Source organism: Channa argus, chromosome 14 (genome assembly GCF_033026475.1).
Source record: "Channa argus isolate prfri chromosome 14, Channa argus male v1.0, whole genome shotgun sequence".
Classification (NCBI taxonomy): Eukaryota; Metazoa; Chordata; class Actinopteri; order Anabantiformes; family Channidae; genus Channa; species Channa argus.
The window spans coordinates 10,477,088-10,493,992 of NC_090210.1; the positions used below are offsets into that span (position 1 = coordinate 10,477,088).

General features: G+C 37.0%; 2 protein-coding genes across 6 annotated transcripts; one reads left to right on the plus strand and one right to left on the minus strand.

Moving 5' to 3' along the window:
• The first annotated feature begins 1,869 nt into the window (after positions 1–1,869).
• On the plus strand, positions 1,870–5,271 carry LOC137098354 (patched domain-containing protein 3). The gene is made up of 4 exons (XM_067474534.1): positions 1,870–2,604; positions 2,689–2,810; positions 2,978–3,123; positions 3,639–5,271. The coding sequence occupies exons 1-4, from the start codon at positions 1,885–1,887 to the stop codon at positions 5,150–5,152; spliced, it is 2,502 nt and encodes an 833-aa protein (XP_067330635.1). The 5' UTR covers positions 1,870–1,884; the 3' UTR covers positions 5,153–5,271.
• A 320-nt stretch (positions 5,272–5,591) lies between these two features.
• On the minus strand, positions 5,592–16,869 carry LOC137098355 (ATP-dependent zinc metalloprotease YME1L1-like). Of its 5 annotated transcripts, XR_010910604.1 has the most exons (20): positions 16,680–16,869; positions 15,958–16,095; positions 15,670–15,841; positions 15,222–15,320; positions 14,419–14,528; positions 13,477–13,627; positions 13,317–13,400; positions 12,815–12,988; positions 12,546–12,698; positions 12,264–12,396; positions 12,032–12,094; positions 11,213–11,325; positions 10,805–10,960; positions 8,837–8,988; positions 8,586–8,712; positions 8,391–8,464; positions 8,178–8,264; positions 7,677–8,082; positions 6,288–6,344; positions 5,592–6,196 (listed from the first exon to the last, which is right to left on the minus strand). XR_010910604.1 is itself a non-coding variant. In XM_067474536.1 (18 exons), exons 1-18 carry the CDS (start codon positions 16,710–16,712, stop codon positions 7,939–7,941), a joined length of 2,142 nt encoding a protein of 713 aa, XP_067330637.1. In that variant the 5' UTR covers positions 16,713–16,869; the 3' UTR covers positions 5,592–7,938. The 5 variants fall into 5 exon arrangements, 2 of the variants coding, with proteins under 2 accessions (XP_067330637.1, XP_067330636.1); XR_010910603.1 differs by having other exon boundaries at positions 5,592–6,344; XR_010910602.1 differs by having other exon boundaries at positions 6,288–8,082.
• Positions 16,870–16,905: the final 36 nt, after the last annotated feature.

The window sequence follows — 16,905 nt, forward strand, 5'->3', positions numbered from 1 at the left end:
GATATTTATTGTGCCTTGTTAAATCAGTTGTAACATTAGACCCATTAAACCCTAAGAAAACTTGAGCAACATGGCTTACAGACAGGTCATAGTTAAAGTAATGCTAAATGCTTATATATAGTGTAAATATTAGTGTAAACTAATACAATAATTACAAGTAATGGAGAGATTAGTCATGATGAAGCACCAAAGCGTCACAGCTATATAATCCAAGAAATGGTTCAGGTGACTAAGCTTTACGTCACATTATGGGCCTGATTCATGCCTTGACACAAAGGTTAATTTTCTTCTTACTGGAATATTGACACACACGTCCTCTGGTGTCATCTAATAATAATTACTGACCAAAACTATGAAATAAAGTTTTGATCATTAGCAATGGTTACTAACTTTTCCTGTTTAAAAAAAACATGGTCAAATTTTAAAAAAACTAACTAAGAGTAAAAATTGCAGTTTAACAATACATTGTTTTTATATTATTTTGTTTAATGCTCCAAATAATTTGTAATTAGGTCAGTTAAACAGCTGATCTGATCATTCACAATTCCAAATTAGTGGAATGCACCCCAAAGTCTGAAAAGCTCACACTTACAGTATAGTACAGTTTATATTTTATAGTTTATAGCAAATAGTACACTGTATTCATTCTTGTAAATGAGAAACCAATGATACTTCTTTCATGTCACTGAATCTTCTTAATATAATATAATACAATATAATTTCAGCAAGTCTTTTAACTCATATTTGGCAATTATTTTTTACGAAGCTGGTCTAAATTCTCTATATATTTTTACTTACTTTACTGATTTGAATTTCACCAGTCATTTAACTACATGAATGTTTGTGCAGACATTGTGCGAATCTTCACCTCCAATATTATTCTAGATATTTTTAAATACAAGGCTAACAATATAGACACAGTCAATTTGAAGTTTTCCCTTATATTCCCTTTGAAACAACCAATAAACAACCAATATTTTATAACTTTAAATATTTGTTATAAAGTTGATAGTGAAATGTCACTTTTTATATTCTCCTTTATATATCTAACTCCTTGTCTTCAGAGCTGTGTGACCAGATGTAAAAAAAAGTGATTGGCAAAGAACTACTGTGTAGGATATGTTGATTAAGATGAGATAAAAATAAAAGTGAATTGATCCTGAAGGAAATTTCCTGTGACATTATCATTAAACGTGTGGGTTGCAGAGGTAATTTACTACAAAACTGTAAAAAGAAGTGTTTTTGTTAGAGAATTGAATTGAATTTTGTGTGACCTCACATAGCTAAAAATGTAATTTGTTTCATATGTCCGTTCCATTTTATTGAATTTTCAGTTACTTACATTTTTGCATAACTATGAATTGTGGATTTGTATTTAAGAATTATTTTCCTAATGCTGGTCAGTTTACCCTTTAGTCAGACTTCAGTGGTATAAAGGGAAGTCTACCTTAGATAATGATGTCAATTACCAGGTAGGAAAGACTTTGAATAGTCTAAATAATTGCCCACATTGTGAAGCACAGCACATCTTTGTTCTGCATCTTTTCATGCTGCGATGGACTTAGAGAGCCCTAAGCACTTATGCTACCCCAGCCATGCAACAGAATCACCAGAGGGGCCAAGAAATAAGAAAGCAGGAACTGTAACAAATAAAATGGAACCAGTGAGCCATACTACACCAGGCTCTTAGAGCTGGTCCTCATACTTCAGCTGGCCCTGTTCATGTCAGAGAGAGCCAACCCTGTCATTATGCAAATCTCAGCACATGAAGGAGCTGAAAGAGTCAGCAGCACAATAAATGCATCTGGTTGTGTAGAGTCACAGAGCATGAAAGCAATTTTGCTACTATAATCTAGATTTTTAGAATCCAAGTGTTTCGTAGTAATGGCCAGGTGCCAAATAAACTACATTGAGAGACCTTTACACGTGTGTTTTGAAAGAATGGGCCATTTTATTGGATACCATCCCTGGTGGTTTCTTATCACTCCCCTTGTTCTCTCAACAAGCCTCGGGACTGGATTTTATTTTCTGAAGGGCAGAACTTCAAACAATATTGAGGAGCAGTTCACACCTGTTGATGGAAAAGCCAAGATGGAGAGAAAATACATAGAAGAAACCTTCCCAGGAAATGACTCCATGTTCTCTAGTTTAAGGCTGAGCACAAGTGGGAATTATGCAACCCTCATAGCTACAAGTGACAGGAATATTCTGAGAGTAGGACCACTTCAGGAAGTCGTAGATTTGGACTTAAAAGTTAGGACCATGGTGGTGCAGCTTGACCACCAGTCGTTTGACTATGTGAATGTTTGTGCAGATGTTATGGGATTCTGCACGTCCAATGTTATTATAGATATTATTAATCATGACGCCAACAATATAGACAGTGTCAATTTGACATTTCCATGGTATCACTCTAATTCTAGGAGTTTTCCCCTATATTTAAGTCTTGGGAGCGTGAAATGGAATAAGGAGAGCTCAGTTATTGAAAGTGCTAAAGCCATACAGCTTCATTACTATTTACGAAAGGACGACAAGGCAAAAACAAATCTCTGGTTGGAAAGTTTCATTCATTTGGTCTCAAATAACTCATCAACATCCATTCAGGTAAGAAGTCCTTTGAAATACCAGTGTTTTGCATGACCTGCTCTTTGTAAGTGATGTTTGTCACATTTATCATAATCTTTGCAGGTGTCATACTCCACGTCCATGTCAATGCAGTGGGAGTTTGAGAAGTCTCCTGTTTCAGTCATCTATTTATTCTCCATTAGCTACACTATTGCCATCACATTTTCAATTATATCATGTTGGAGGTTGGTGAAACATCTACATTTATGGTTCATTTTGATAGATTTTCTTTTTAATCAGATATTTCAAAACTAATGTATTGAAGCCAAATGAAGCTTGTAAGAGTTAAAAGAGAGTCAAATGCTTTGTGCTGAGGAACTGAGGAAATCTTTTAAATCTATCATATCTCCAGGTTGGATAATGTATGGACAAAGGTGTGGGTGGCGTTCTGTGGGGTGCTCACCACAGGTCTGGCAATCTTGAGTAGTTTTGGTGCACTGTTGCTGCTGGGCCAACCTTTTGTCATGACAGTTGCCTCCTGTCCTTTCTTGATATTAGGTAGGTTCGACCGCTCAAGCAAAAATCTTAGTTTTATTTTTTGACATTTAAAAAATAACAGTATAGCATTCATTTAAATGTGGTTAGTAACATGTAAATTAGTCTGTTGTATAAATAATCTGTAGTTAAAGGAGTACTCTTCCACTCTGGAGTTATGCTAATCTACACATTCTGCCTCCTCAAGAAAAATCTTGTGCCTACCTGATCAACAAATAAACTTGTCTTAACCATGAAGCTAATTAAGTATTTCGGTGTGTTATGCCCCATTAGTACTGTAGCTAATACAGTGATGAGATATGCACTTGAGAGCAGTAAGCTCTCTTTCTGTTGTATACCAAATTTGCCATTTGGTGATTTAAAACTATATTCAAATAAGTATGAAACATTGACCAGCAAGACATGAAATGACCTCATTGGCTTTACATTAACCTGGGGCAAGAGTTCGCTCTGTCCATCAGCCAGAAATCATATATGCGAGTTTAAACATTTCTTTGTGCTCGTCTTTTAATCTAAAGGTATTGGACTTGATGATATGTTCATCATGATCTCCTGCTGGCAGAAGACCCGCGTTGTGGACAGTGTCTCCGACCGGCTGGCTGGCACCTATAAGGAGGCTGCGGTCTCCATCACCATAACAACTCTGACGGATGCTCTGGCTCTTTTTCTGGGCTACAGTTCACCCTTTGGCTCAGTCCGGTCCTTCTGCCTATATGCTGCAATATCAGTTTGCTTCTGTTATTTGTACAGCATCACTTTCCTTGGGGCTTGTATGGCTTTGAATGGACAGAGGGAGGCAGAAAACAAGCACTGGTTCACCTGTGCCAAAATACCAGAGGACGTACCTTGCAGGAATTCAAAAGCTTTTAGTATCTGCTGTGTTGGAGGAAGCTATGATCGAATGACTGGAAAGGAGGAAACTGAACCTGTGAGTCACTTTTTCAAGCAGTTCTATGGCCCATTTCTGACCCACAGACTGACTAAAGCATTCATATTTATCATCTACACAGGCTATTTGGCTCTTAGTATCTATAGTTGTTTGAAGTTAAAGGAGGGACTCGATGTCAGGAATCTGGCCTTGGATGATTCCTACATAATCAGTTACTACAACAATCAAAAGCAGCACTTTTCTGAATATAGCTACAGTGTGATGGTTGCAGTGAAGCAGCCCTTCCCATACTGGGACAAGGACGAACAGAAGCACTTGCTCTCATGTATTTCAAAATTTGAGAGTCTGAAATTTGTCAATAGCACGTTTGCTTGGTTTCTTGCCTTTCAACAGTATGCAAAGGAAACTAATCTCAACATAAGTTCTCAAAAGGGGTTCCAAACCCATCTGTCCCATTTCTTAGAGCTCAACCTTATGTTCAGACAAGACATAAACTTTACTTCAGACAATGGTATTCAGGCCTCTCGCTTTTTCATACAGACACTCAACAGAACCCCAGTGGAGGACATAATGATTGGACTCAGAGAAGCTGCAGCAGAATGCCCAGTTAAACTCCTGGTGTACCATCCTGCTTTCATCTACTTTGACCAATATACAGTCATAATGAACAACACCATTCAAACCCTCCTGGTCGCTGTAGTCGTGATGCTATTGGTCTCACTCATCTTAATACCAAATCTTCTCTGTTCTGCATGGGTGGCTTTTGCAGTTTGTTCAGTTATTGTTGGTGTGACAGGATTCATGGCCCAATGGGGTGTAAGCCTGGACTCCATTTCAATGATTAACCTGGTTATGTGTATTGGGTTCTCTGTAGATTTCTCAGCACATATCACTTATTCGTTTGTTTCCAGCACCAAGAGAGATGCCAATGAGAAAGCTATAGATGCTTTGTCCCATTTAGGCTATCCAATAGTGCAAGGAGCATTGTCCACTATTTTGGGAGTGGTGGTGCTTTCCATGTCTGGGAGTTACATCTTTAGGACATTTTTCAAAATTGTTTTTCTTGTGATTTTATTTGGCCTTATCCATGGCTTAGTGTTTATTCCAGTGTTTTTGACGCTGTTTGAAGTTTGCAGGAAGTGATGTTAAAGTTGAGCTGTTCGAATTCTTCAAACTAGATAAAGTTAAAATGATACTGTAGCTATTGTGTACAATATTAAATTTTTCAAAAGATGATTAAAAGTTAAAAATCTAATGTGAAAAGCTGCCTATGTTTCTGTTGCAACTGCTAACATATCAATCAAATAACATCTTTGACGTCATCAATTACGAACGAAAACTTTTTAACTTAATGTTTGAAAATTACAATTGTACCCAAATAAGCAAACATGTGATAAACACCAAGGATATGCACACCAAATTCTTAATGGTTATATTGTACTTTTTGTGTATACCAGTGCCATCGTGTTTAGAGCATAAATCTACATTGGTTTGACATAAGTCTATTTAATTTGTAACAAAGGTTTTAGTCTTCTCATTTAGTACAGACTATTATATTTGTTGTAAACAACCCAACACAATACCATTTTTCAAAGAATTTTTATTTGGGCCTCATGTTATACATTTCAGCAGCATAGGTGTTCATTAACCACTATCATCACAGAGATTTTGCCAACCAACAGCAGACTGCCACCAAGTTCAGTCTACACAAACCAAAATATTACATCTATGTACAAGCTTCTTCTATCCAAATCAGCTACACATGAATAAAAGGCCAAACTTCATAAGAGATATTGTGTCAAACTGAAGCAAACACAAAAAACATCTATAAAATATATGATGGTGGCAATTATAATGCTAAGGTATCAATTACATACATTGTTGTAACTACTCATGGGAAAATTAAGACATTCAATAATTTAACAGACACTTAACTCTGAAAGTTTCTTGCAGGAAACTGTGTTTAAGAAATGTCCCATTTGGAATTAAGGATGTCACTTTACAATCAGATTCATTAAAGAGTTACTTTTTAAACTTAAATGTTTGGAGAAAGTGTCAAGAAAGTGCCATTGAACTTTACACAAGCATCTCATGTACATGATGCTAAATGTGTTTACTGTATAGAAAGGTATGCAGCTCTAGATGCAGTTGAGAAGTTTCTTTTCACTGAATTATGAACTGAAAAACCTAATTTAAAAAAAAAAAAAACTATGGTATTTTTTTATAGCATTTGGATTATAGTTATATGTTTAGTGACAAACTAAAGTTTGATACTTACAGGTCTTGTTTAGCAAGTAAATCTTCACAGATGATTTTTGAAGCTTGAATCCTATCGCTAGAAGTAAAACACTATTGTTAGTCTATAAATAAACTACACCACAGTTGTATGACAAAGAGCACCACCACTAAACTTCTAATTTAATTATTTTCTACAGAAGCTTTTATTCTTTGGGATGAGAGAACGAGAAGTGCAAATATGCTAACTGCTGTCCAGGCTTTAGGACTCATGCCTATGGCACTGTATTGCAGTTGAACTTTATACACTTCCTACTTTAAAGGAAAAATGTATACATACAGTACAATTCCCACAAGGCCACCTTTAAAAACAAAAGCAACAGGGACATACACCAGGGCTACACCAGGAAATAATAGATGTGCATGACATTTCCATCATCCTGGATACAAAGAATCAGATGGAAAGATATGACAGATGTGTGCAGTGGCATTGGCAGCTATAACCCAAAACTATAAACACACTGTGTACTTTTGTTCATTTTTATGCTACACTGTCTAACAGTGACTGCTGCACAAGCAACATTTCTGACACTAAACCTATACATTACTTTTGATTTTAGTAAAAATATAGTCCATGACATATCTTAATGTGGAGAGGAGCTGTCAAAGCCTTCTCGACTCAAACTGGAAGAAATGCAAAAATATTTACTTCTAAAACTTTTTGAGCAAGATATGCAGAAACACTAATTAAAAATGCAATTGTCCTATCTGGCTTTTTGACTGTCAACTTTTACTGCATGATTCTCTGGGCTACATACTATATAGTAATATGGTAGCCTATATTTTATATTACTTATATTACTTACTGCCAGCTGTTGCCCTACAGGCCTGTTGAAAGTTTGAAATCCATGCAATAAGATAATATGTTACAATAACATGCAAAAAACCTAAATCTCTCTCTTGCTTGCTCACAAACGTTGGTCATATGTGAGTCGGACCTAGACAAAAAGGTAGCTTACAGGCAGGTGGGCATTTCTATAAATATAATGCTGCCAGCGCCACTTGGCAAATGAGCCACCCTGACAATAACACAAGCTGAAGTATAATATACACTGTTGTGTGACTGTGAAAAATATGAACACAAACTGAAAAACACAAGCTATGATTCAGTTCAGTTTGACATGATGACACAGTAGCTCTTTTGGTACAAGTTGCTCAACATTTCCCCTTAACAGAATGAGAATATATGTTTCCTCGTCTGAACAACATGTTGGCAAAATAAAACAGACTCCTATCCAGATGCTGTTTTTAAGCTGGAGGTACATATTTACATTCATGTATGTCCACCTGATACCTGATAAAATGACTTGAGAAATATCCTAACGTTACGTATTTCACATTTTAACAATTGACTTTTAACCAGTACACATACCTGTAATTACCTCAGACCCTGGGACAATCGTGTGTTTCACAAAACTAGTTGTTTGGGAATGTCGATGAGAGTCCTTAAAGGTGACAGCATAAAGATGTGACACTGGCCCACACTTGCCAAGAGGCTTTGCAAATTCAGGCCATGACCTTTCTGATTCACTAATCACAAACAGAGTCCATCTCTGTTCTCTTAATGCTTGAGCTCTTAAAATTAACCCCTTCCATCCTTTACTCCCCTGAGATTATTGTGGTCCTGGCTGTTTTTATCTGGATTCCAGAGTCTTGCCCTCCAGGACTAGCTGGATCTCTTTGGCATCCAGTGTCTCATACATAAGCAGAGCATCTGCCAGGTTTTTGTGCTCCTTGGCATGAGACTTCAGCAGCGCTTTGGCACGCTCATAAGACTCCTGAAGATGGGAGGGGAGATAATTAGTAAAACGAGTATTAAAGGAGGTGAAATTGTTTAATTGCTTATATTCAGATTCAACGGGATCATACACACCTTCAGTAAGACCCTGACTTCATGCTCCACAGCAGCCTGTGTTTCTGGGCTCTGCTCTGCCATGTTAGTATAGGTCATCACACCCAGCTGAGAGACAGGGAGAAGAGCAAACACATAAAAAATAAAACAATACATTTCTAATTTAATTTGTAGCAACCACAAAACAGAGTATGATCAATCTTTAATTTTTAAGTCCCCATCACATCTTTCTACCTTATCACACATTCCAAATCTGGTCACCATCATCTTAGCGATCTTAGTAGCACTGTCAAAATCACTTGATGCTCCTGTGGAGGAAAACAATCGCATACATAAAACCAATAATTTTGTACCAATCTTTTACATTGCAACCTCTAATTAACTTAAAAACTGACACCTTTGTGATTTATTGTAAACACAATTTTTTACCAGTTGTGATGTAATCATGGCCAAATATTATCTCCTCTGCTACACGGCCTCCCATGCTGACATCCATCTGAGCCAGAAGCTGGGAGCGAGTCTCACTCCAACGATCATTCTCTGGGAGCATAGACACCTGAAAGAAATAGTTAGGAAGAATAGAGATAAGGAAGACAATTTCAGAAAAATGTAGGCTTAAGTTAAGGAAAGTTTCCACCAAACTTGTCAATGTTAAATAAAGTAGCTCTAGGTTTTCTTACATGTCCCAGACTGGGGCCTCTTGGCATGATAGTAGCTTTGTTGATTGGCATGGCATCTTTAGTGTAGTAAGCTATTATTGCATGTCCTGATTCATGGTACGCTGTGATGGTCTTGTTCTTCTTGTCTATTTCTGCACTCCTCCTCTCAGGGCCTTGAAGAAAGGTGAAGAAGCAAAGATAAATTATTAAATTAACAAATAGAAAGTTTGAAGAGACATAATAAGAATTTATTTGCCGACTGTGGCGGCTCCTCCAGTCACATGTCGAAGTGCCCTTGAGTAACACACTGAACCCCAACTGAGTTGCTCCCGGTGAGCGTTGGCCAGCTGCATAGCAGCTTTCCCATCGATGTGTGTTTGATTGTGAGTGCGAATGGGGGAATGAGAAGCAGTGTAAAGCGGTTTGAGTAACAGTAGGTACAAAAGAGCTCTATAATTGCAGACCATATACCATAATAAAAAAAAGGCCATTATCTATGTTATATATTTGGATAGCTGGTTCCATTTTAGATCTAGTTAATATTATTTTGCAGTAAATCTGTTGTAAAGTTTTTAATTTGTTTTGACTCTTTTGTCTTTGACACTGAATCTGATGATTTACTGTATACAGACACATGACCAGTTTGGGAAACACTTTAGATTACAGCCTGCAACTTACACGGTAAGTACAGCGAATGTACTGTGTACTTATAGCAACAACGGCGTGCCTCCACAGTACCTATGGATACATATTTTGTGGTTACTTGATACCAATAAGCAAACTTTGAGGAATGATGGGATAACACCATGAGAATAAGAAAAATACCTACAGTGTAAGTATTTTGTAGTTATGGGGTACTTATTGAAAATTACATGACAGGTGCAAATACTTATGGTGTAACCCAGTGTAACTACAGATAAAAAGATAAATCTATCATGTCTATTTAATTATTTATCATAAGTTGTTTATAATACTAAATAGTACTAATAATACTGATACTAAATATAATACTAAAGTTCAACTGATTTAAATTAGTTTTAAATGCTCTGAAGGAATAAAAATAAAAGTGTAACTGCTATTTATTTTGTTAAAAATGTATAAATCTAAACCCCTTTTTCTAAAACCCTACCTTCATCTTATTTGTAGTTACACAGTAGTTACATCAATAAATATTCGCACCTATCATGTCATTTTTTAATTAAATACTTAACTACTAAATACTTACACTGTAGGTATTGTTCCTATTCTCATCTTGTTATTCCAGAAAGTTTGTTATTATTATCAAGTAACAACATGTATCCACAGGTACTGTGGAGGGACACCGTTGTTACTAGTAAGTACACGGTAACTGTACTTACCCTGTAAGTCGCGGGGTGTATAACAAACATGGCGGACTGGCCAAAACATTCTAAAGTGGAAAGAGAGGGGGGAAAAGTAAAAGTAAAAGACTATTTATGGAAATATCGCAAAAAAAGCATAACCAAAATGAATCACAATTATAATGTTTTAATATTTACTGTAGTTCGCATTAAAGTAAGACAAGTGCTTGGCCTCAGACTACCTCTGTTATTGAACAGTAGTGCAAAGAGTGCACCTTGATCTAACTGATTAATAATTAGAAAGGTTTATCAAGTGTCCTTTCTTCAGTGGAAATGTATTTTGTTATTGTACTGATTCAAATTAAAAACAGCCTTTTTAAACAAACAAATGTCCTTATTCTCTACCAGATACATAACTACTTTTTGTGGAGATTCAACAAGGGATTTGAAATTATTTGGATTTCATAAGCAGCTTCTGAACTGGATTCAAATTTGATAAAACTGGAACCCATCCCTACAACTGCTACAAATTACAGCATGACTTAACTCTAGCCACATGAATATTTTGCCATATTACATGAAAACAAGGATAGAAAGATCAAAAAATAAGCGTATAATTGTAGAGACATGACAGTAGCCTTTCTTCAGTAAATGACAATGCTGTACTCACCCATGAGGATTTTGTCTTTAGCAAACTCCAGCTCTTTCATTGTTACCATGTCTTTGCCATCAACTGCTGCCTTCAAGGCAGCCTGGTTGACCAGATTTTCCAGGTCCGCACCAGAGAAGCCCACTGTGCCCCGGGCAATAATACTAGCCTCAATAGCTACAGAAAAAGCACAAAACAGCTCAGTTCTTATAGTTATCTGAAACAGTCTGTTCCGAATTCATATTAACTTACGGTTTTAGCAAATTAAACTAAATAGCATCCATGGTTTTAGTGTTCAGTGTATAATGTCACCTTATAAAGAAACCCCAAAGCTGGGACCTGTGCCCTTGCATTCATGAAAAATGAGGAATACATTTCAGAAAAGCATATTTTGACCATTTTGAGGACTGGCTAATGATAATTTCACACCTGCATCCACTTTAATCTTCTTTAGGTACCACTTGAGGATCTCAGTGCGTCCTTTCACATCTGGTTTGGGGACAGTCACCTGCATATCAAAACGTCCTGGGCGGATCAGGGCACTAAAAGCGAACACTGTTTTAGTCACATACTGACTTTGTGTCAGGACACAAATCTGAGGCTAGTACTAGGCAGATGATAGAAAAGCTCCAAAGTTTGTTTAATTTCAGTGAAGCATACAGTTTCAATGCATATTATTGAAATGCATAGTATATAAAGCTTTTATGAAAAGAATAAAATCACTTGACTGATTATATCTGAAGCCACACACACACACAGATGTTACTGGTCCTTGTATAAATTAATGTCACAAATGTTAACAGTGATATTTAAAAATATTGTAATAAGATAATAAGAATATCTAATAAGACTATAATTTATATATGTACACATTCACTTTTAGCTAACACACAGATTCTTCTTTTTACTTTTTTATTATTATTTTTAAACACACATGGGGACTATGTGAAGCTGTTCCAATTAGCAAGTGTTCTATAGCATCAGTTTCATTCCTTAAGGGGTGGCATCATTTTCTTTACAGGCCACCAGATGTCACTTTTTTCTGTTTGCAGCGTCAAAGCTTTGAGACTATTTTTGGCAAAATAGAGTGAAGGCCTCAAAGCATTATGAGGCTTTAACTGCCCATCACTATCAGACGCACAACCCTAAGACTGTGGTTCATTCTTGTTATTCACCAAAATAGCTGTGATTGAAGGTAAATGTGAGTTTGGACACTGCCAAAAGCAAGAGACACAGAGATAAACATACTTATCCAAAGCCTCTGGGAAATTGGTTGCTCCAATGATGATTACGCCTTCATTTGTTTTGAACCTACAAAATAATATCACTCTTAAATAAATAATACACATTATGACAAGGTTATCTAGATAGTTATCAAGATATCCTGTTGCTAAGGATTGGCATGCAAATCCAGTGAGAAAATACTACTTACTACATGTCTAAAATGTAAAGGAATGCAACAGATAATGTAGGAGATTACCCATCCATTTCAGCCAGTAATTGGTTGATAGTCTGTCTGGAGTAAGGGTGCATTGGAGACTCAATTCTTTTTCCACCCACACTATCCAGTTCATCAATGAAGATCACACAAGGAGCATTGGCTTTAGCCTCCCCTATAAAAACAATATATGTACCATAACATTTAATAAAACAATTATATAGCCCTTGAATTAGAAAAGTCAACTGTGCACATCCAAGCTTTATCCAAAAAGGGAAAATGAAAAACGTCAATGTTAGAATTGTTATTATTTTTTTAACTTACTGAAAAGATTCCTTATGCGGCTGGCTCCCACTCCGACAAACATCTCGTCAAACTCTGACCCAGATGCGTAATAAAACGGCACATCCGCTTCTCCTGCCACGGCCCTGGCTAGTAGAGTCTTACCAGTCCCTGGAGGGCCAACCAGCAGAACACCTAAATAAAGTCAAAGAGGTGCAAACAAAGAAAACAAGAGTTTTGGGAGTTATCATACTATAACACACATAGGTGGAGACTTGCCGTATAAAGCAAGCAATCCCAATCATCCCTACCTTTTGGCAGCTTTCCTCCCAAGGCTGTGAACTTCTGTGGGTTTTTCAAGAACTCCACCACTTCCTGCAACTCGTTCTTAGCTTCTTCTACTCCTTTGACATGCTCAAATGTCACGTTTTTCATGTGGACAGGGTCCACCGCTGAGTCCAGCCCTGATGTGGTCCGAAACCGCACTGTCCAAAATTGTTAGATTAAAGTTCGAAATCACACAGCATGGTACGGTAATGCACTAGCTCTCTCTCTCACACACACACACACACACACTCTCACACCTGACTGCCTATATTAGTGGTTTGCTACTACAAGTTCAAGTTTGCTGTCCCTGAAAAGAGCTATGGTTCCAATATAATAACATTAGTTCTTTTTATTTAGGGCTTAATTAATGTTTGCATGCAAAGATTATTTTACCAGGCAAAGAGTCTACGATTATTAACTATTTAATAAATTACATAGAGAGCGAGTTAAAAGGACAAAAAAGAAAGAGAGAAAAGGAGCCTTTACCCGATATGAAGGGTGTCTTTGAGATACCATAGAGCCCAACAAGAAGCAGCACTAGCAGGATGAGACGAGTCCTCCTCAAAGAGTCTGAACAGTTGGAAAAAATTACAGGAAAATTACAAGGGGTAAGGCATTTGATTATTGTTTTTCCTTTGAAACCTACCTTGTGTCCGTTGGGTCAAGGCTTGAGCTTTTAAGAAACCCTCAGCAAAGCCCCTCTTGAAAGCATCCTGTTGTCCATCAGGTATGTCCTTGTTCTTTACCAGGCTGTCTAGACTTTCTACTTCAATCCCCTTGTCACGTGTAAGGAAACCCTGCAGTACAAGGCAGGAATGTTCACCAGTAGTAACAGAATACACCTCAGTTTTACGCTGAATGTTATTACACAACATGGAAAAGATTTGCACATCTCAAAACTCTCCTCATTCACTGGGTTGTGTATGGAAGTTCGTTTTAGCATTAGGAACGGTTTACCTGACATTGGTAAAAAATATGAAAAATAATCCTATTTGTGTCACAATGTTAATTGACCAAAACAATGTTACTGTCAAGTGTAGACATTGTCAATGTCTCGCCACCCCTGGGCTGCTTCTCTGCCTTCTGTATGGAGAAGCTCCACTGCACACAGCTCCACCGACACAGAGAGGAGAGAGAGACTGCACTGTCAGAACTACAATTATATTTTTAGATCCGTTAATGTCATTTGCCAATAAGGTTCATTATAGCATGTGTAAAAATATATATTTTTAAAATTCATCACAATTCAGCCATTTTTTTGCAATGTTTATCACATATTTTCATATGCCAATGATGAAAATACAATAGATCGGTCAACACTAATGTATTCTTTGTTGCTTATAACATATGGAGCTGTGTCAGCACTGTATTTGTATAGTGTCTCCTCTGTTTGCTGCCCTCCAGTGCTCCATGCAATTTAGGTGACTAACAACGATGAATGATCTAATGCAGCTTTATGAAACACATACATTATTCAGTCATTAAATTATTGGATTTTTCTGAGATAGTTTAGACACCACACTCATTCTAGCATGCTTAAAGTTTGTGTCTAAGCATGTTAAGCACATGAATATCTTGAAATAACTACCTTCATAAAAGATGGTGTGAACCCTTCAGATTCCAGGGGGCGGTCAAAGGCTGACTGCAGTCGTCTTGTTTTGCTCCTTAAAGTTTTAAAGCCTCGGCTCTGGACCAACACTTCAAAAATTCAGCATGCATAGGATGTTAAAATTAATCATGATTCCACAGCATAAAATTTCACTAGATTTGCATAAACATGGTTAAACATGCACATTTTTAAATGTGGATTTACAACAAACACATAAAGTAGGAAAATATAGATAGTGAAGAAGAATAATGGTCATCTTCTAATTAATGTTAAAAGGCGATTTCGCCAATTTTCCACTTTCTTTTTATATTTTTAGTTTAGGGTGTAAATGTACATTAATGCTTTTAAATTCATTCTAACTTTACTATATCAAACTATTTCTCTGACATTGCCCAGAGGGTTTGTTAATCATTAGGAGTTCAGATTATGTCATCTGGAAGAGCTCTCGAAAATCAGGTTGACCATGATTACAAACTCCATAGTATAGGTGACGAGATGACATAATCTGAACTGAAGGTTCCTCCAATTGATGTCATCTGGAGGCAATTTCCAGCTAGAAGTAGATAGATGTTTTAATATAGGGAAGTCAAAGGGTTTTTATTTACATGTACTACCCAAACTGTAATGAAAAGAAGCAAATTCAAAATCAGTAAAGGCATCCTTTAAGTATATATGTGAAAATACAAATAGAAATTAATTTAAGTCATTTATTAGTAAGAACTAATTAGAACAGTTATAATCAGCAACAAAGTACTTTGCTACTACTTCTGACGTATAATTACCTGGCCAATGCTGTAGCTCTGTCCAGACAGACTGAAGGGGTGAGGGGTACTGCCTGGAAAAAACTGGTGTTGACAAGGGCATGGAACCCAATGTGAACCCTTGGAACATAGAGAAAGTGTTGTATTTTATACATGCAAATAATACATAGTTAACTGATCACAAAAGATGAGATGCTGTACGAAGACTTCCATAAATCTCCAAAAATAACCTCATGCTAAAAAAAAATCTTAAAAACTGGAAAGAGCTAGTCTGCTGAAATTCTACATGAACAATGATAAAGATAATTGTACCAAAACTGTGGCATCCAATAGCCACTGATGAAATGTCAAAAACACCGGTGAGATTTAAAAAGCAGTAAATAAACCAAAAAAATGTCAATTAAATTTGAAAAACAGTTGTGTGGGAGGCTCATTTGTACCAGAGATACACCATGTACCATACTCTCACCATGCTTATTGTGGAAAAAGGAGTTTGTAGAGAGATGGCAGGTTCTCCAAGCTGTATGGCCGCCCAGTGGAAGAGGTGTCTCCTGTGGGCTCAAGCTTGGCAGCACACTGTTCATCAGCTCATCCAGCTGCTGTAGGTCTGACAATCCATGCTCCCGCATGTTCCACAAGGTCTACGCACACGCACATATTTTTGTTACATAAGTGGAACAGGGCTTAGACGTGTGAATGAAAACTATAATTTATGTGCTGCTGTAACAGCAGATTATCCACTAATAGTAATGAGTACCTCTGTGCAGTGTGGCTCTGAGTCTGAGGCATGATTCTTATGTTTTCTTGTTTTGCAAGTGGTACTGCTGCTGCTGCTTCCCACTGAGATCTTCAGAGAGTTGAGAACGTTGATAAGGTGGCTAAGAGGTACAGTTACCTGTGATCATATGTAACCAACAGCAGGTTAATAAAATGACAAAGACTATTTTACATCTTACGCTTTTTATCAGCCCCCACAAGCATGTTAAAAGCAATTAATTTCTTGGTCGCTGATAACATACATTAGCTAGCTAGCAAGCATTACAAAGTATATGTTATCTGAATTAAGCCTGAACTAGCTAGCTCTAAATAAAAGTAACCAAGTGCAAGTGAGTACCAGTCGTTTATAGAAAAGTTGGTTAAATTGCGGATTTAATTTAATATGCAACGGTGGTCAAAACCCCCACTCATTGACGCACTTGTCAGCTAAGGACACACTTGAACGCTAAAGAGAAAGTTACCTACCAACTAGCTTAAACTTTGCAGGTTGTATTTCAGTTCAGTTATGAGTAAATGGCAAGATAACAAAACTGACTTAACTTCCACTGCCGTAATGTACCTTTATTTCAAATCATCAAACCAAAACGAAAAATCGTAGGTCCCATAAGAAACAAGCTAAGGTTAACTGAGCTAGCAGGCTCCAGTGTACTGGACAACAACAATGCTAATGTTAGCTTGGCCTAACGTTTCTTGAGGTCTTACCTGTGGCTGGACTGTCATTGACAGAGAAAACATTTTTACTTCTCACTGGTATAGGGCAGCCGTTAAACTACGCACTATACCACTGTCCCTGAGTTTTAAATGTCTGTGTTTCTTTCAGTTTCAACTTTCTGTGACAGGTATAGCATGTCCCACTGCTAACTCCAACAGTAGTCTACAAACCGAAAACATACCGGATATGACGACATTGTAACAAAATTTATTGTCC